This window comes from Ursus arctos, unplaced genomic scaffold (assembly GCF_023065955.2).
Source record: "Ursus arctos isolate Adak ecotype North America unplaced genomic scaffold, UrsArc2.0 scaffold_5, whole genome shotgun sequence".
In the NCBI taxonomy this organism is placed as follows: Eukaryota; Metazoa; Chordata; class Mammalia; order Carnivora; family Ursidae; genus Ursus; species Ursus arctos.
In genome coordinates this window covers 17,220,183-17,240,724 of record NW_026623067.1, presented here as the reverse complement: position 1 = coordinate 17,240,724, position 20,542 = coordinate 17,220,183, and the positions used below count along the sequence as shown (strand labels likewise).

The 20,542-nt window shown below is 41.0% G+C and overlaps 1 protein-coding gene across 8 annotated transcripts in view; it reads right to left on the bottom strand.

The window, feature by feature from the left end:
* Window positions 1–20,542, bottom strand: part of AP3S1 (adaptor related protein complex 3 subunit sigma 1) — a 136,223-nt gene that overhangs the window by 39,470 nt on the left and 76,211 nt on the right. For 4 of the 8 annotated variants that reach the window (XR_008957572.1, XR_006410469.3, XR_008957569.1 and 1 more), the window contains exon 6: window positions 5,146–5,388. Coding sequence is in view for 1 of the 8 variants with exons in the window: in XM_044387340.3 (XP_044243275.1) it covers window positions 5,290–5,388 (99 nt within the window). In the remaining 7 variants the exon portion in view is untranslated. Of the gene's footprint in view, window positions 1–1,979; window positions 5,389–20,542 lie in introns of those variants that run through there. The other 4 variants (XR_008957570.1, XR_008957571.1, XR_006410471.3 and 1 more) reach the window with 4 other exon arrangements.

Here is a 20,542-nt window from a genome sequence, read left to right as displayed (position 1 = left end):
CACAAAGCCTCGCACACATTAGACATTCTAGGGATGTAGAGCTGATAAATTTAGATGAATTCCTAAAGATCATGTGTGTGAATTCCATTTTTATAAGTTGGATCACACTTTCGAAGCATATGGGGAGCACATTTAAAGGACTAACTGCCCTGGCTCATTTTGTCAAATTAGTATCCACTCTCTGATTTAGTTGTTTTATAAGCAGAACCGAGTTTGTGTGTTTTCCTTAAAACTGAGCTCACAGAACCTCTGTTCCTCGTCTGCAGCATGATGGGGGTAGGACTCAGGGATTTTGGAAATTCCTTCCCGTGCTAAAACTTGAAAGTTTTAGAATCTTTCAATTCACAACAAATTTTAGAAATTGAGAGATCTGGTAAGTTGAGGGTAGAGTCTTTTGGGTTTTTCATATAGAGTATCATGTCATCTGCAAAGAGAGACAGTTTGACTTCTTCTTTGCCGATTTGGATACATTTCATCCCTTTTTGTTGTCTGATTGCTGTTGCAAGGACTTCTAGTACTATGCTGAATAATAATGGCGAGAGTGGGCATCGTTGTCGTGTTCCTGATCTTAAGGGAAAGGCTTCTAGCTTTTCCCCATTGAGAATGAGATTCACTGTAGGCTTTTCATAGATGGTTTTTATGAAATTGAGGAATGTACCCTCTATCCCTACACTCTGAAGGGTTTTAATCAGGAAAGGATGCTGTATTTTGCCAAATGCTTTTTCTGCATCAATTGAGAGGATCATATGGTTCTTGACTCTTTTCTTGTTGATATGATCTATCACACCGATCGATTTGCTAATGTTGAACCACGCTTGCATCCCCGGGATGAATCCCACTTGGTCACGACGGATAATCCTTTTAATGTACTGTTGGATTCTATTAGCTAGGATCTTGTTGAGAATTTTGGCGTCCATATTCATCAGGGATATCAGCCTGTAATTCTCCTTTTTGATGGGGTCTTTGCCTGGTTTGGGGATCAAGGTAATACTGGCCTCATAGAATGAGTTTGGTAGTTTTCCTTCTGTTTCTATTTTTTGAAACAGCTTCAAGAGAATAGGTATTGTTTCTTCTTTGAATGTTTGGTAGAATTCGCTGGGGAATCCGTTAGGCCCTGGACTCTTGTTTTTGGGGAGGTTTTGATCACTGCTTCAATCTCTTCATAATTAATCGTTCTGTTTAAATAATCAATTTCTTCCTGTTTCAGTCTTGGTAGTTTATAGGTTTCCAGGAAGGCATCCATTTCTTCCAGGTTGTTTAATTTATTGGCATAAAGCTGTTGATAAAAGTTTCTAATGATCCTTCCTATTTCATTGGTGTTGGTCGTGATCTCTCCCCTTTCATTTCAAAGATACAGACGTAGTGAAGAGAGGGGCCATAGGCACCCCAATGTTCATAGCAGTATTGTCCACAATAGCTAAATTGTGGAAGGAGCCAAGATGCCCTTCAACAGATGACTGGATTAAGAAGATGTGGTCCATATATACAATGGAATATTACTCAGCCATCAGAAAGAATGATTACCCAACATTTGCAGCAACATGGATGGGACTGGAGGAGATTATGCTAAGTGAAATAAGCCAAGCAGAGAAAGACAATTATCATATGGTTTCACTCATTTATGGAACATAAGAAATAGCAGGAAGATAGGTAGGAGAAGGAAAGGAAGAATGAAGGGGGGTAAACAGAAGGGGGAATGAACCACGAGAGACTATGGACTCTGGGAAACAAACTGAGGGCTTCAGAGGGGAGGGGGGTGGGGGATCGGGATAGGCCGGTGATGGGTATTAAGGAGGGCAGTATTGCATGGTGCACTGGGTGTTATATGCAAATAATGAATCATGGAACACTACATCAAAAACCAACTACTGTATGGTGACTAACATAACATAATAAAAAATTATTATAAAAAAAAAGAAATTGAGAGATCTGGCCACCTTTTCTGCTTTGAGAGATAAGGAGGAAAAAGTAGAAGATGCTTTTTAAGTTCAGTCACCTTTTCATTTATTCATAAGCAAGCACGTACTGCAGTTACATTCACCTGAAATAGCAATTATTTGCAGTAAGCCACCCCCACCTCTCCCACGAGGCAGAGATCTTCTCTGCATTAGATTCATGGCTTGCTTTCTCATCTGCTTTCTTGGCTACAAAGAACCAAGCTCTGGTGGGGGATCATGGTGGGAATGCCTGAGTGCTCCTCCTCCCTGCAGTGGCTGTAAAAGATATCATGTATCTTAACAGCAAAATCACACAGTCAATCCATATCCTGGGTGCGGGGAGAGAGTTCTCACCAAAAAACGAACGAACAAACAAAAAAGCCCAGGAAAAAAATTAAGAATGCACTTTCTTGTTTTTTTTTTTTTTTTAAGATTTTATTTATTTATTTGAGACAGTGAGAGAGAGTGAGCATGAGCAGGAACAGAGGGAGAGTGAGAAGCAGACTCCCCGCTGAGCAGGGAGCCTGATGCAGGGCTCAATCCCAGGACCCTGGGATCATGACCTGAGCCAAAAGCAGATGCTTGACCGACTGAGCCACCCAGGTGCCCTTGTTTTTGTTTTGATTATATGATTAGCTGCATTTAAATGTACTCATGGGTTACAGTGATTTACAAGTCCTCTCTCGGGCCAAATATCCTGCAAATCCTTATGAAATGAAACAGTACGTTGGTCCCTATCGTAACTAGAATATTATCAAGATAGGAAGTTCTTGATGACTGACAGTTGTCTCTCCAACTCCCCCATTGAAAAAACCTACTGACGTCGATGCTTTGAAATATTGAAATAACATGATTATTAAAAATAATTCAAGCAGCTCAGAAAGTCACCACAAATTCCACTTGTCAGGTCCAGTAGTCTGTACGTGGTGGACAGCATGGTGGGTATCTCTGTATGTGTGTAAACCAAGACAAGAATTGCAGGATGGAAAAATGGACGTAGAGGTGGATGGAAAGAAAATCATACTATACATGCTTTTGGATTTTTAAAATGTGTTTTTAAATATTTTTAAACTTTAGGGGGCGCCTGGGTGGCTCAGTCAGTTAAGCATCTGTCTTCAGCTCAGGTCATGATCCCAGGGGCCTGGGATCGAGCCCTCCTTGGGCCCCCCGCTCAGCGGGGAGTGTGCTCCTCCCTCTCCCCTTGCTCCTCCCCTCTGCTCATGTTCTGTCTCTCTCTGTCGGATAAATATATAAATAAATATTTAAAAATTTTAGAATAGTTTTAGACGTACAAAAAGTTGCAAGGGAAGTACAGAGGTTTCCCTTATACCCAGCGTCCAGCTGTCCCCATTGTCAATATCTCACGTAAGTATGATACATTTGCCAAAACTAACGAACCAATACATTATTATTAACTAAAGTCCACACTTTATTCGAATTTCCTCAGCTTTTCCCTGATGTCCTCTTCTGTCCCAGGATCTCAACCAGCATATGTTACACTGAAACATCCTTTCTCCTTCGGCTCCTCTGGACTGTGACAGTTTCTCAGAATTTGCTTGTCTTGATGACCTTGGTGGTTTTGAAGAGTATGGGTCAGGACACTTTCTAGACAGGCACTCAGCTTGGGTTTGTCTGATGTTTTTCTCACGATTGGGGTTAGGGTTCTTGAGAGGAAGACAGCAAAGGTAAAGTACCGTTCCCCCCACAGCACATCCGGGGTACATGCTGCCAACTGACTCACCACTGATGATGTTAAGCTTGATTGCACAGCAGAGGCAGTGTTTGTCGGGGTTCTCCATCCTGTACCCCTTCCTACGCTTGCACTCTGGTTGGAAGTGGCTACGCACAGCCTGTGACATTTTGAGAGTATTAAGAGTATAGGACTCTAATGAGAATTCTCTATTCTTATTTATTTATTTACCCACTCATTTGTGTTGGGGCAGACTCAGAGATATTTGTTTTATACTTTGGGGTTATAATTCAATGCTCTGTTATTTATTTTGTTGTTTAAGTTGTTTCAGGTTTGGCCATTGGAGTTCTTCCAGTTGGCTCTGGAGTCCCCTTGACACATACCCACCGTCTTGTTTTTTGAGTACTTCCTTACTTCCTGGCCCCACCCCTGGGACCAGCCGTTTCTCTAATGGCCCTGTTTTCCTTTATTGAAGAACGGTGTTTAGAATCCAAGGTCTGGGTGCTGGGTGTGCTCACAGCCACCAGCGTGTGGCATTTCTTTCCTTTTGCTTCTTCTGGACCCTCTTGGCTGATAAAGAAGTATGTGGGTATGCCAGTGTGTACACCCGTCTATAAGTGGTACTATATACATCCATCTGTATGAAGTTGAATGTTCATACTGATGTCTCCAATTCTAATTCATTGCCCATGTTTTATAGATATCACGACTGTGGAGAAATAGAAAGCCAACCTGATTTTCCCCTCTCTACACAATTCACTTTTCCTAACAATTTTGCTTATCTTTGAAATTCAGTAAATTCACCAGGCTATATATTGGAGTTTATCATTTTCAAAGTACCCTGACTCCACGAGAGGGACAGATGTGTTCAGAGGACAAGCCTGGGGAGCCACCTTGTCTACAGCAGCTAAGCCCACCGGTGATGGCTACAATCCCAGGGCAAGGAGTTATCGACTTCAGCCTCTCCTCCTGCCCAGCTGGGGGAAATGTTAGGGCAGGGAACTCCAAGTAAGGAGTCTCTAATTCTTTCAAAGTCACTTAATTTTAAACCTGATGTTTAAATCTGTGCAGAGTTGAAGTCACTGTCTGTGATGTACAGTTCCAGCCTTTGAGAAATGTATAGAGATGTGTACCTACCACTACTGTCATCATACAGAACGGTTCATTCACCCTCAGATGCTGTCCCATTGCCCTTTGCAGTCAACCTCCCCCAACCTTTGTCAACCACTGACCTATTCTTCATCCCTATAGTTTTGTCTTCTCCAAAATGTCATATAAGGGATCTCACACAGGATGCAGCCTTTGGGTCTGGCTTATGTCATGTAGCAAAACACATTTGAGATTCCTCCGTGTTATTGCACAAAATCACTTTTACTATTACAATCCAGGTACTACACCAGCATAGTTTAGATTTTTGCACTCCTGATTCCCTTGAATGCCTGGATTAGTTTCCTCTGTCTACCATAACAAGTTACCGCAATCTTAGGGACTGAAGACAACACCGATTTATGAACTCACCGTGTCCAAGGGTCTGGAGTCCGGGCACATCTTGACTAAGTCTCCTCCTGTCGAGAGTCTTCACAAGGCCACAGTCAACATCTCATCTCCTATGTCCTCTGAGGCTTGCGATCCTCTTGTAAGCTCACGGGTTGTTGGCAGAATTCAGTTCCTTGCCGCTAGCGACAGGACTGAGGTCCTTACCGTGTCAACACTTTTGGCTTCAGGGCAGTGAAGCTGATTTCGGATTTCTGACCTCCAGAACTGTAAGAGAATAAAGTGGTGTGTTTTAAGTCACTAGGTTTGTGGTAATTTGTTACACCAGCAAAGAAAAATGAACACGTCACACATTAGGAGTGAAGTAAACGTTCATAGGCTATGCTAACGAAGAACAGGGATTCTCAAACTCTTTTAATTGCCAGCTCTTGGTAAGAAAAGCACTTTATGTCAATATCCAGTATGAACAAGCATACATAGTCGTACGCGCAGGAATACATGATTGAAAGTTTGGCAAATCATTTATTTTACAAAGTATACTGTGATATTTTTTTGTAATGTTTTATTCTATTCCATTCTTTTTTTTTTTTTTTTAAATGCTGCTTAGGACCCACTGAATTGATTTATATAATCTCCTAATGAGTATCTTGAGAAACACCAGAGCTCAGAGAAGAGTCTAGGCCCAAAGGCAGACAGATGGGAATCCAATTGAGATGGGATTTAAATGTCATTTCCTTTTTCTTAAAGATTTCTTTTTTTTTTTTAAGATTTTATTTATTTGAGAGAGAGAGAGAGAGAGGGACAGGGATCCTGGGGGGGGGGAGGACAGAGGGAGAAGCAGACTCCCCCCAGAGCAGGGAGCTCGATGTGAGGCTCGATCCCAGGCCCCTGGGACCATGGCTTGAGCTGAAGGCAGATGCTTAATCAACCGAGCCACCCAAGGTGCCCTAAAGATTTATTTCTTTATTTGATAGAGAGAAATACAGAGAGAGTGTGTAGGGACAGGGAGGGTGCAGAGAGAAACTTAAGCAGACTCCGCACTGAGTGCAGAACCCAATGCCGGGGCTCAATCTCACCACCCGAGCCATAACCAAGAGTCAGCTGCTCAACGGACTGCACCACCAGCACCCCTAAACGTCAAACTCTTGACAGCGTAGGACAAATGCTTCTTAGTTGCTCAAAGTTGCAGCACTGCCACCAGGGGCCTAAACAAGTAACAGACAGTGCAAAGTGTGTCTCCGAAACTGAATTCTCTACTTCACTGGGTCTCAACTGAGGCAGATTTTGCAGCCCAGGGCATGTGAAGCAATCTCTGGAAACATTTTTGCTGTTACAACTGAGGCACAGGCTGCTACTGGGGCCGAATGTGTAGAGGCCGGAGATACATTCTACAATGCACGGGACAATCCCTACAACACTGAATTATCCAGCCCCAAATGTCAACGGTACCAGGATGGACAAACCATTCTGGCAGCACCTTCTCTTCGTCCGCTGTATCCAGACTGACGGAGTGGGTCTCTCTGGCTTCCCCAGGCTTGTCCTCCCTTACTGTGTCCTGTGGTCCGGAATTACGCTTTTCCGACCGCACATAGAGCATTCAGAGGCTCTTGTGAATTAGGTTTGTGGCTGAGTCCGTTCAGGCTGCTGTAACCAACCCCACAGACTGGGTGGCTTAGAAAGAACAGAAATTTCTTTCTCACGGTTCCGGAGGCTGGAAGTCCAAGATCAGGGCGCTGGCCGGTGCAGGCACGCGGGGGCCCTCGTCTGGGCTGTGGACTTCTCATGTCCTCCCGAGGAGGAAGAGGCTAGCAAGCTTTCTGGGGTCTCTTAATTCGGTTCATGAGGGCTCAACCCTCGTGAATCACGTCTTCTAAGGACATCACTGTGGGGGTTAGGTTTCAACATAGGACTCTGGGGAGGGCACAAACGTTCAGGTCACAGCAGCTTGTGGTAAGGACAGCCGCATTTTTTCAAAGTCTATTAATGAATCTGAGCGCGGTGCCTGGTGAAGCATGCAAGGGATCTTCTCCGTGCACAGTAGCTTTATTTCAGGCTGCTGCTTCCTGGGAACGAACTAACCAGACCTGCAGCTTGTTTCAGATTTCCAAAACGACAAAGTGCCTCCTCTAGTCCTCTAAAATCTACGGCTTTAGGTGATTAGATTTTACTACAGTCAGATCTGAAGGATATTTGGAGATCACGTGACCAGGATGCAGGTAGCACCGGTCCCTTTGAAAGCTGAAGTGATGTTGATTTCCACATTATAAAGCTGCTTCGGAGACTTCTTCACACTAAAAGTGATTTTTACCGGTGTTCCTGATTCTGTATGTTCCCTCGTAGGGCACTAGAAAGCCGCTCAAGGGTAGAAAGAATAGTCAGTGACCAGCTTCTGCTGTTTCTACAAATAACTGGTATAAAATACACCGTATATTTAGGAAATGACATCTAATTAAAGCCAACACAGGACAACTTTCCAAGGGAGGCCCAGGCCACGTTCACAGGCCAGCAGACTGGGGTAGGGGTGGGCAGTGGTTCCCTTGGAGGATGGAGTGGTGGCGCTTAGTGTCCAAGGGTGGAGTGTGAAAATAATCTATTTCAGCCTCCATATTTGGTGGTGGTGGGGGGTTGTCTTTGGAAAAGAAAAGTCACATGTATTGTTAATTCCAGAATGAATGGTTTTGTGGTTTGGGTGTTATTATCTCTTCTAGTTTCACAGGAACATGAAAGCGCCTATAAATAAACCCCAGGAAGTGGAAGATACATTACAAAGTATCTTTGTAGGTTTTCAACATAATAATTAGAATTCCTGCCTTCTGAAACCAAGACAGCTTTACAGTGGGAAGCACTCTGACCTTCATTTCTGTGTTGCAATGTGTAGCCCCTCCCCAAGCCCAGGGTGTGGCGTTTGGTTGGAGTAGTGGTGAGAAGAGGTCTTAGCAAAACCAAAATTCAGGAGCTTGAATAGTGAAGGAAGGTTGTCTGAGATAGAGGGTTCCAGAAGGGCAATGTTCCAAGCAGAGCCAACCCTTGCAAGCGAAAAACATTCTTTACTAACCAGTCAGGCTCCTTCCATATTTGTATGTAGCTCCCTCTGGAGCAAAGGCACATAAATTTAAAAAAAAAAAAAAAAGCGATGATTTCATTAAATGCTGACCTTTGGTTTGCCACTGTGTTGGGCACGTCTCATAGATTAGTTCGCGTAGTCACAGTAATTCAATGAGGTGTCGTCGGTATTCCCACTTACACACGAGAAAACTGAGGCTTAGAGGGAGTGAGTATTTGGATTAACAAGGGCCACTCGGTGATTAGAAATCCGACGATTTGACTTCTAGAGGCCGTGCAGTTAATCATTCTAGAACATGCAGTGCATGCGACTCTTTCGAGCACTGCTGAAAGTTTATCTTACGACGGACTCTAAGGGAAGGCAGTGGCTGGTTGCAATAATGGGTGGTTGAAATGGGAGGGGTCTGTGATTTTCTTTTTCCTTTTTCCAGCCCTATCCATCTTTTTAAGATTGAAATATATTTGACATACGCTATTGTACAAATTTAAGGTGTGCTTGTTGACTTCATGCATTTATGTATAATGCAGCATGATTGCCATGGTTGTTAGCACCTCTGTCTCATCGCATGTTTTCCGCGGTGGGAATAACTAAAACCTTGTCTCTAAGCAAGTTTGATTTTTATAATACAACCTTGTTCTCTGTAATCATCGCACCGTGCATTAGATCTCTAGGACTTCTTTTTCTGTTTTCTTTTTTTCTCCACCACCCAAGTGTCCTTCTTCTTATTCTTTTAATTTTTCAATTTCAGTACAGTTGACACAATGTTACATTAGTTTGGGTGCACAACAGTGATTCAACTTCTCTATACATGAAGGTATGCTCACCCCAAGTGTAGCCGCCATCTGTCACCATTGCAATGCCATTACAAGATCAGTGACTCTATTCCTTATGCTGTGCCTTCATTCCCATGACTTCTTCATTTCATAACTAGAAGCCTGGGTCTCCCACTCCCCTTCACCCATTTTGTCAATTCCCCACGCGCCTCCCCTCTGGCAACCGTCAGCTTGATCTCTGCATATATGGGTCTGATTTTGCTTTTTGTTTATTCATTTGTTTGGCTTTTTAGATTCCACATATGAGTGAAGTCATATGGTATCTTTCTTTCTCAGTCTGACTTTTTACTTAGTATAATACCCTGTATGTCCATCCATGTAGTCACATACGGCAAAAATCTCATTCTTTTTTACGGCTGTGTAATATTGCAGTCTATATGTATCTATATATACACACACACACATATATATATACAGTTGGGTTGTTTCCATATCTCGGCTAATGTAAATAAAGCTGCAACAAACAGGGGTGCATATATCTTTACAAATTAGTGTTTCATTCCTTTGGGTAAATACACAGTAGTGGAATTATTGGATCATATGGTATTACTGTTTTTAATTTTTTGAGGAGCTCCACTTTGTTTTCCACAGTGGCTGCACCAATTTACATTCCAACAGTGCATGAGGGTTCCTTTCTTCCCATATCCCCACCAACACTTGTTATTTCTTGTCTTTTTAATTTTAGCCATTCTTACAAGCATGAGGTGATACCTCACTGTAGTTTGGATTTGCATTTCCCTGATGATGGGTGATGTTGAGCATCTTTTCATGTGTATGTTGGCCATCTGTGTATGTCTTCTTTGGGAAAACGTCTATTTGCATCCACCGCATATAAATTGGATTGTTTGGTTTTCCTGGTGTTGAGTTGTAGAAGTTCTCTATATATTTTGGGTATTAACCCCTTATTGGATAGGTCACTTGCAAACATCTTCTCCCATTTAGTAGGTTGCTTTTTAGTTTTGTTGATGATTTCCTTCACTGTGCAAAAGCACGTTTAATTTTGATGTAGTCCCAATGGTTTATTTTTGCTTTTGCTTCCTTGCCTGAGGAGACATGTCTAGAATATGTTGCTATAGCCAATGCCAAAGAAATTACTACCTGTGCTCTCTTCTAGGATTTTTGTGGTTTCAGGTCTCACATTTAGGTCTTCAATCCATTTTGAGTTTATTTTTGTGTATGCTGTTAGAAAGTGGTCCAGTTTTATTCTTTTGCAGGTAGCTATCCAGGTTTTTCCAGCACCATTTATTGAAGAGACTGTCTTTTCCCCATTGTATATTCTTGACTCCTTTGTCATAGATTAATTGACCATGGGTTTATTTCTGGGCTCTATTCTGTTTCATTGATCTATGTGTCTATTTTTGTGCTAATACCATACTGTTTTGTTACTACAGCTTTGTAGTGTATCTTGAAATCTCAAATTGTGATATCTCCAATTTTGTTTTTCTTTCTCAAGATTGCTCTGGCTATTTGGGTTCCATACAAATTTTAGTATTATTTGTCCTAGTTCTGTGAAAGACGCTGTTGGTAGTTTGATAGGGATATCACTGAATTTATAGGTTGTTTTAAGCAGTATGGACATATTAATGACATAAATTCTTCCAATCCATGAGCATGGACTATCTTTCCATTTGTTGGTGCTTTCTTCCATTTCTTTCATCAATGCTTTATAGTTTTCAGAGTACAGGTATTTCACTTCCTTAGTTTATTCCTAGGTATTTTATTATTTTTGGTGCAATTGTAAATGGAATTATTTTCTTAATTTCTCTGTTACTTCATTATTAGTGTATATAAATGCCACTGATTTCTGGGTATTAATTTTGTACGGGACTTATTTTTCCACTAGTTTCAAGTTTGTACCATTAAACATCTCTCCTATTCCTTCCCCTCCTTATAACCACCACTCTACTCTCTGTTTTCATGGGTTCAGCTTTTTTAGATACCACGCATAAGTAATGTTATACAGAATTCTTTCTCTGACTTATCACACTTAGCAGAATGTCCTCAACGTCCATCCATATTGTCACAAATGGCAGGATTTCCTTTTTCTCAAGGCCGAACAATATTTCATTATATATATGTCTTCTTATCCATTCTTCCTTTTATGGGCACTTAGGTTGCTTCCATATATTGGCTGTGGTGCATAATCCTGCAATAAACATGGAAATGCATAGGTTTCTTAAATATCCTGTTTTCATTTCCTTACACATATATCCGGAAGTGGAATTGCTAGATCATATGATAGGTTTGTTTTTACATTTTGAGGAACCTCCATATTGTTTTCTGGAGTGGTGGGACAATTGTATATTTTCACCATCAGTGCACAGGGTTCCTTTTGCTTTCTATCGTCAGCAACATTTATTATCTTCTGTCTTATTGACGATGGCCATTTTAACAAGCATAAGGTGATATTGCATTGTGTTTTTAATTTGTATTTCCCTGATGATTAGTAACTTTGAGCATCTTTTCATGTTGGCCATTTGGATGTCTTCTTTAGAAAAATCTCTATTTCGTTCCAATGCCCGTTTTTAAATCTTTTGTTGTTGTTGTTATTGAGTTGTGAGTTCTTTATATATTTTGAATATTAACCCCTTGTCTGACATATGGTTTGTAAATATTTTCTCTTATTCTATAGGTTGCCTTTTTCATTTTGTTGATTGCTTCTTTTGCTATGGAGAAGCTTTTAATTTTCATGTAGTCCTACATGTTGATTTTTACCTTTGTTGTTTGTGCTTTTGGTATCACATCCAAAAAATAATTGCCAAAAAATGTCAAGGAGCTTCATCCCTGTGTTTTCTTCTAGGAATTTTATGGTATCAGGTTGTATGTTTAAGTCTATGATCCACTTCAAGTTAATATTTTTTAAGTTTTTATGTAAATTCCAGTTAGTTAATATGCAGTGTAATATTAGTTTCAGATGTACAATATAGTGATTCAACACTTCCATACAATACCCAGTACTCATCACAAGTGCCCTCCTTAATTCCCATCACCTATTTCACCTATCCCCCCACTGACCTCTCCCCTGGTAGCCTTCCATTTGTTCACTATAGTTAAGAGTTGTTTCTTGGTTTGTGTCTCTCTTTTTTTCCCCCTTTTGCTCATTTGTTTCTTAAATTCCACATATGAGTGAAATCATACGGTATTGTCTTTCTCTGACCAACTTATTTCACTTAGCATAATACACTCTAGATGCATCCACATCGTTGTAAATGACAAGATTTCATTCTCTTTGGTGGCTGAGTAATGTTCCATTGTATATATATGTGCCACATCTTCTATATCCATTCATCAGTCGATGGACACTTGGGCTCTTTCCACAATTTGGCTATTGTAGATAATGCTTCTATAAACAATGGGGTGCATATATCCCTTTGAATTAGTATTTTTGTCTTTGGGTAAATATCTGGTAGTGCAATGGCTGGTTCAGAAGGTCGTAATATTTTTAAATTTTTGCAGAAATTCCATACTGTTTTCCAGAGTCACTTCAAGCTGATTTTTGTGAGTGGTGTAAACTACAGGTCCAATTTCATTTTCTGCATGAATTTATTCAGTTTTCCCAGCACCATTTGTTGAAAAGACAACCTAGCCCCATTAGGTGTTCTGGGCTCCTAGTCAAATATTAGTTGACTATATATGCAGGGGTTTAATTTGGAACTCTCTATGCTGTTCCATTCGTCTATGTGTCTATTTTTATGCCAGTGCCATACTGTTTTAATTACTCTAGCTTTGTAGTATAATTTGAAACCTGAAAGTGTGATACCTCTGGCTTTGTTTTCTTTCTCATAATTGCTTTGGATATTTGGGGACTTTTGTGGTTCTATACAAATTTTAGGATTTTTTTCCTCTTTCTACAAAAAATGCCATTGGAATTTTGCCAGGGATTCTGTTGAATCTATAGATGGCTTGGGGGGGGGGTGATATCAGCACTGTGACAATGTGCATTATTCCTTTTTCCTTTCCCTTTTTATTTGCAACTCATTGGTCATTCATAATGAAACAGAAGTACCTCTGCACATCACACCGGAGCACACGGGAGATTTCTACCAACTGTGATTCAGAAAGTAGGAGCACTGAGCCCTGAAGCGTACTGTGGATTTAAGGGAGTCAGTGAATCTGCCCCAACCTCAGCTGACATACTGGGGGGCGGTGGGGACGGAAGCAAAAAATGGAGAGTACCAGACAGGGCAGACACACAAGGGACATAGACAATTTGTGGAGGTATAGCCAGCCTGATGGAGAAGCAGGCACGCCATTGGAGCAGGACAGAGATGAGTTTGGAGACAGAGGAGAAGGAAGATCTCAAGGAGTCAGTCCCATACCCCAGGGTGACACTGCAGTGCCCTTGGTTTTTGCCAACAGCAACAACAGTGACCTCCCACACAGAGGAGGTAGAAAGCAAAACAGGTGTGGCTGGCTGATTGACCACCTGGCTGAACAGGTCACAGGAAACTCTTTCTTTCCAGCAGTGTGGATTTCTGAGGATGGACCTCCATTACTGGGGGGAAGGAGAGGAGAGAAAAGAGAAAGACACAGACAAGATTAACCAAGCTTTGAAGGAGGAAGTTACCCGGGGTCTGCTTCAAGATTTCAGCAGAAGGTCTGCCCGTAAAACTCTGGGAGTAGCCCCCACTGGAGGATCCCCCTTTCAGGCAATGGGCACCCACAAAGCCCCCAGATGCTAAGTCCACACCCTTCCCCACTACACCAATCACTTTTCTCTATACCAGCTTTTTAAAATGTATCCTTCTCAGGGCAGCCCCGGAGCCAGGTCAGGTAAAGAGATAACCAAAAACTTGAGATATACTGCCACCTCGTGGAAAACAAGTATGGAACTGCTAGTCTGTTGAATTGTAACGTCAAAGTGAACTAAGGCATGTGCTACTTCAGACACAACAGCAGAGGCACGTTTCATCAAACACTATGAAAAATCATGGTAGTACGGTATCACAAAAAGAAAATGATAATTCTCCAGCAGCCACACCCAAAGACACAGGATATTGTGACCTAAGTGATAAAGAATTCAAATAGTTATGAAGATATCCAACAAGTTACACGAAAAGTCAGAAAGGCAATTAAATAAACTCAGGAATAAAATCAATGAGTTCTTCAGAGGAGTTCTGCAGCAAAAAAAAAAAAAAAAATTGAAATTTTAAAAAGAACCAGACAAATTCTGGAGCTGAAGAATTCAATGAATTCAGTGAAGAATGCGTTAGAGCTTAAGAAATAGGGCAGATCAGAGTGAAGAAAGAATTAGTGATCTGGAGGATAAGAATTTAGAAATAATTCAGTTAGAAGAGGAGAGAGAACTAAGAGTTTAAACAAGTGAAGACATCCTATGAGAGCTATTAAATATGATAAGAAATACAAATATAACAGTAACTGGTCTACCAGATGGAGAAGAGAGGGAAAGGGAGCAGAGAGTATATTTAGAGAAATAATAGCAGAGAACTTCCCAACCCTAGGGAAAGAACTGGACATACATGTCCAAGAACCTAATAGAACACCTTATCTCAATGCAAAACAAGACCTTCTCCAAGACACATTACAATGAAATGGTCAAAAACCAATGATAAAGAATCACAAAGGCAGCCAGAGGTAAAAAGAAAGCCTACAAAGAAACCCATTAGACTGTCAGCAGATTTCTCAGCAGAAATGCTACAAGCCAGGAAAGAATAGAAGGACATTCTAAACGTGCTAAAAAATAAAAATTGCCAGCCAAGAATACTTTCATGGCAGTTATCCTTCAGACATGAAGAAGAAATAAAGGTCTTCCCAGACAAAAACTGAGGGAGTTCACCACCACTAGACCTGCCTTGCAAGAAATGCTCAAAGATGTTTCTCAAGATGAAATGAAAAGATGCTAATCACTTACATAAAAGTAAATGAAAGTGCACAATACTCCAGCAAAGGTGAAAATAAACAATAGGGTAGTACAGGTAACGGGGCTTTAAGTAGTTTGGACATTTTAACTATATTAATTCCACCAATCCGTGAACACAAAATGTCTTTCCATTTGTTTGAGTCTTCTTTGATTTCTTTCAACAAAGTTCTATGGTTCTCATTGTATAGATTTTTTACTCAGTTAAATTTATTCTTAGGTATTTTGTTGGTTTTGAGTGAATGGGATATTTTTCTTTGTTTGCTTTTCCAGACATTTTAATTGCTACAAGTCAATCGAGCTGATTTCTGTGTGTCGATCTTATATCCTTCAACCTTACTAAATTTGTTGACTAGTGCCAGTTTTTTGGTTGAGTCTTTGGAATATTCTCCATGGAAAATCATATCATCTGCAAATAATATCAATTTTACTTCTTCCTTTTCATTTTGGATGCCATTTAATTAATTAATTAATTAGTCTTGCCTAGTTACCCTGGCTAGGACTTCCGGTATTATGTTGAGTAAGAATGGTGAGAGTGGGCATCCTTGTCTAGTTCTCTACCTTAGGGGAACAGCTTTCGATTTTTCTCCATTGAGTATAATGTTAGCAGTGAGTTTGTCATACATGGCCTTTATGTATGTCACTTCTATACCCAATCTATTGAGGGTTTTTATCATGAAAGAATATTGTACTTTGTCAAATGCTTTTTCTGCATCCATTGAGATGATCATGTGATTTTTATCTTTCATTCTATTAATGTGGTGTAAAACATTTATTAATTTGTGTATGTTGAACCCTCCTTGCATCTTACAAATGCCATTCAATCACGAAGCATAATGTTCCTGAATTCAGTTTGCTAATATTTTGTTGAGAATTTTCGCATCTACATTCATCAGGGATACTGATCTATAGTTTGTATAGTTCTCTTTTTTTGTAGTGTCCTTATCTGACTTTGATATCAGGGTAATGCTGGCCTTGCCTAACAGGTTTGTAAATGTTCCCTCTTCTTCAGTTTTTTTGGAAGATTTTGAGAAGGATTGGCATTAATCCTTCTTTAAATGTTTGGTGTTATTCACCAGGAAAGCTGTCTAGTCCTCTGTGTTGGAAAGCTTTTGATTACTGATTCCATCTCTTTTACTCGTTGGTTTGTTCATACTTTCTATTTCTTCATTACTCAGTGTTGTGTGTTTCTAGGAATTTATCTAGGTTGTTTAATTTGTTGGCATGTAATTGTTTAGAGTAGTCTCTTATGATTCTATATGTTTTTGCAGTATCAGTTGTCATGTGTCGTCTTTTGTTTCTGATTTGATTGTTCTCTATTTTTCCTTGGTTAGTTAAATGTCCTTGGACATTTTATCTTTTCAAAAAGCCAACTCAGTTTTGTTGGTCTTCTCTATTGTTTTTCTCTTCTCCATTTCACTTATTTCTTCTCTGGTCTTTTTTTTTTTTTTTTAAGATTTTTATTTATTTATTTGAGAGAGTGAGAGAGAATGAGTGGGGGAGGGGTAGAGGGAGAGGGAGAAGCAGACTCCTCACTGAGCAGGGAGCCTGACTCTGGGCTCAATCCCAGGACTCTGGAATCATGACCTGAGCCCAAAGGCAGACACTTAACCAACTGAGCCACCCAGGCGCCCCTTCCCTGCTCTTTATTATTTTCTTCTTTCTACTAATTTTGGGCTTAATTTTTCTTTTTCTAGTTCCTTGCGATGCAAATTAGGTTGTTTGAAATCTAATTTTTTAACGGATGCATTTAACACTGTGAACTTCCTTCTTAGAACTGCTTTTTGCAGAGATCCCATAAATTTTGGTATGTTGTATTTCTGTTTCCATTTGTTTCAAGATATTTTTTTATTTCCCTTTCGATTTCTTCTTTGACCCACTGGTTGTTCAGAAGCGTGTTTAGTTTACACATATTTGTAGATTTTCCAGCTTTCCTCTTGTTATTTACTGGTTTCTAGTTTCAGACCACTGTGGTTGGAAAAGATAGCTAATATGATTTCAGTCTTCTTAAATTTGCTAGGACTTGTCTTTGGCCTTATCACATGATCTGTTGCGATGAATGTTCCACATGCACTTGAGAAAAATGTGTATTCTGCTGCCAATATTTCACAGAATGTTCTACATAGGACTGTTAGGTCCATTTCGTCTAAAGTATGATTCAATTCCAATGTTTCCTTGTTGATTTTCAATCTGAATGATCTATCTATTGCTGAAAGTGGGGTATTGAAACCCCTACTCTTATTATGCTATTGTCTATTTCTCCCTTCAGATCTATTAGTATTTGCTTAATATAATTGGGTGCACCAATGTTGGGTGAGTACATATTTATGATTGTTAGATCTTCTTAGTGTATTGACATTTCTATCACTATATAAAATGACCTTTTTTTCTTGTTTCCATGTTTGGTTTAAAGTCTATTTTGTCTGATGTAAGCATAACTACCCCACATTCTTTTGGTTTCTACTTGCATGGAATATCTTTTTCCATCCCTTCACTTTGAGCCTCTGTGTGTCCTTAAAGCTGAAGTGAATCTTCTGTGGGCATCAGATAGTTCGGTCTTGTTTTTTTTTATCCATCCATCCCTTCAGTGCCTTTTAATTGCACAAAGTCAATCCATTTAGAGTAATTATTGATTTGTAAGGACTTACTAGTGCCATCTTTTCTATTGCTTTCTGGTTGCTTTGTATATCCATTGTTTATTTTTCCTTCTGTTTATGCCTGCCTTCTGTTCATGGATGGATGTCTAATTAGTTACTGTTATATAAATTGGTGATCTATTAGGTTCATAAACTTGGATGCCCAAGTCTTCTCCCAGGTTTAGAAAGTTTTCAGCTATTATTTTTTTAAATAAACACTTTGCCTCCTTCTCCCTCTCTTCTTCTGGTATCCCAATTATTCTCATATTTGTCCTTTTGATTGAGTTCCATAGGTCACTCAGGCTTTGCTCTTTTTTTTTTTTTATTCCTTTTTCTTTGTTCACTTCTGAATTATTTCTAAATTCCTGTCCTCTAAGTCACTAATTTTATCTTCCATTTGCATGACTGTCCTGCAGATGCTACCACATTCTTCTTCTCACTCACTGAATTCTCCAGCTCCGGAATTTGTTTGGTTCTTTTCTATAATTTCTATCTTTTTGGTGAATAGTTCATTTTAGTCATTCAGTTGTTTAGCTGGGTCCCCCCCCCCATCTTTGAACTGGGTTTTCTTGTAGTTCACTGAATTTCTTCAAAATAACAATCCTGAATTCTTTCTTTACCAGTCAGATCACAGTATTCTGTAGCTATGCACTGAGTTGCTGGGAAATTATATCTTTTTGGGGTGACATGTTTTCTTGATTTTTCATGTTCCTTATATTTTTGCATTGCTGTTTTCCTATCTGAAGCACACACCTCCTTAAATCTTTATCGATTGCTTTAGATGGGGTAGTGATCATTGGCGTTACTATAACTGGGGTTTCCTCAGCTTTTGAAGGGGTTGACCACTATCCTTGCTCCCTCTTGTGGCAGAATGCTGAAGCTTATCCATCCCTTCTTATGCTTGTAACTCACCAGGCTGGATGCAGGAAACCTCTCTTTTGTTTTCCAGAAGATGACTTAACAGTTACAGTTTGTGGTGTCTCCCTTGCCCAGAGATCCGTTTTTTTGATAGCACTGTGATTACTGGACCTGCTCTCACCACCCCTGATGTGGGAGCACTAACAACGATCTGGCCACAGAGTGGGGGGAGGTGTGGGTTTAGCACTCAGGGGTGGGGATGGGATGGGGAGGCTAAGCAAGACGCTCCAAAAGGTTGAGGGCCAACCTCCTGAGGAAGTCCTGAAGCAGTCAGCCCTTTGATATTCTTATCTGTTTCCTTCCCTTTCTCCTCCCTCCCCCCACTGGGGGATGTCCTGCCTCTGGGTGCTACTGGAGGGAAATGGGTTTCTTGAGCCGTGACCCGCAAAACTGGGGCAGTGGGGCACTCACTCATAGCTTTCTGTCTTCTCCACAGGAGAGGCTGCCAACACCTGACAGCTGAGCCCCAGGCGGTGTCACTCTGGGTCGGGAGGGCTCTGGTGGAGCTTCTCCCTCTCCACTGTGTACAAACTCATCCTTCCTGTTCCAAAGGTGTGCTGGAATTTCCCCACAAGCAGACTGGGTTTCCACCAATTCTTTCCTGCCCCTGTGTATCGGAATAGGCCAGTACGCTCCAAGTTTTTTCCCCTACTGAGGCAAGCAGGGGTCCACAAGACTACCTTGGACCCACAGCCTTTACCAGATGTTTGTCTGATTTGAAAGCACAGGTAGGTAAGGGTCCTCTCAGGTTCCTTGGCGTACGGTGCTGGGTCCAATAGCACCCAGTGAGGCATTTTTGTTCATGCACAAATTTCTAATTAGTTGTTTAAAAGAAAAAAAAGTGTTGGCGGGGGGAAGAACAAGGAGGGACATCCTACCCCTCCTTGATGCTGACATCTCTCTCCATCAATTTTTAGGGAGCAACCTATTAAAGGTAATTCTGACACAGAAATAATATCCAAATTCGTGATATGTCATGGGTGGGGGCCTAATAGGTACCCTCACCTCTTCTTCACCTGCCAATAGTCAGTTTCTCTCTCTTCAATTTGATATCTCCCCCTCTTTCTCCACACCCTTCCCCCTAATATATTTTAACATCTGGTTTTGGAGTTGCATTGAGTGAGCTGTGCTGTCAGCAGCTGGAAAGCCAGCAGCAGGGTCCTAATGAAATCTGACAATCTCCAAAATAGCTGTGGTTTTCACTAGGTGAGTCATGATGGCAGCTATTACTTTTGGTGCTCTGAAAGACTGTTTTGGTCAGATGTCAATGCACTGTGGAGGAGTGGTGGACAGGGACTCTCTTCTTTGCCAACTGGTTGTCTGATACAAGGAGCCTGGAATGAATGGGAGGCAGCTGTAGATTAACGTTTAGATGACTCTTGTGCCCCTGGAGGAAGGGTTTCTTTTTTGGGAACCAACAAGCCCTCTATGTCCACAGATCCTAGCGTTGTGAGAAGAGGAAGCAGAAATTCCCCTGGTGGGTCACTGGGAGGGTTATGCCTACTTCTACCTGGGGTACCTGGACCCATGCAGTACACCTACTGAGAGCAGAGTACCATATAATGATTGCTGATGTAGAGTATATGTTACATCCTGGAGAACGTTGTCCCATCTTTGCGGGGTTATCATCTCCAAACTGTTGCCTCAGGTGTGCCTTTTAAAAAAGCTATTCCATCATTCTATCAGCCCAGCAAGCTTCTGAGTTTGCTCTCACTCTTCTGTGTTTACTGCTCTGCCTCCTTTGCTGTAAAGTGGATTCTTGGGTCCTTTATGATGGTATGTAGGATCCTACGTAGTAGACCAATCAAACCCTTTGTAAGTCCTTGGATAGTGATGCTGGCTGAGGCCATGCAGCTGGGAAAGGTAAACTCATACCAGAATGTGGGTCAATTCTAGTCAGGATTAATTCATTCCCTTTTCGAAGATGGAAGGGGGCCAAAGTTACTTGCCACCAAGTGGCTGCCTGATTTCCACAAAGGAAGGTGCTGTTATCAGGGGCTCAGTGTTGGTCTGACACATTTGACACAAACCGTAGCTAAATCAGCCTTGGTGAGAAGGAGCCCACGCTGTTGGACCCATGTGTAACCTCCAC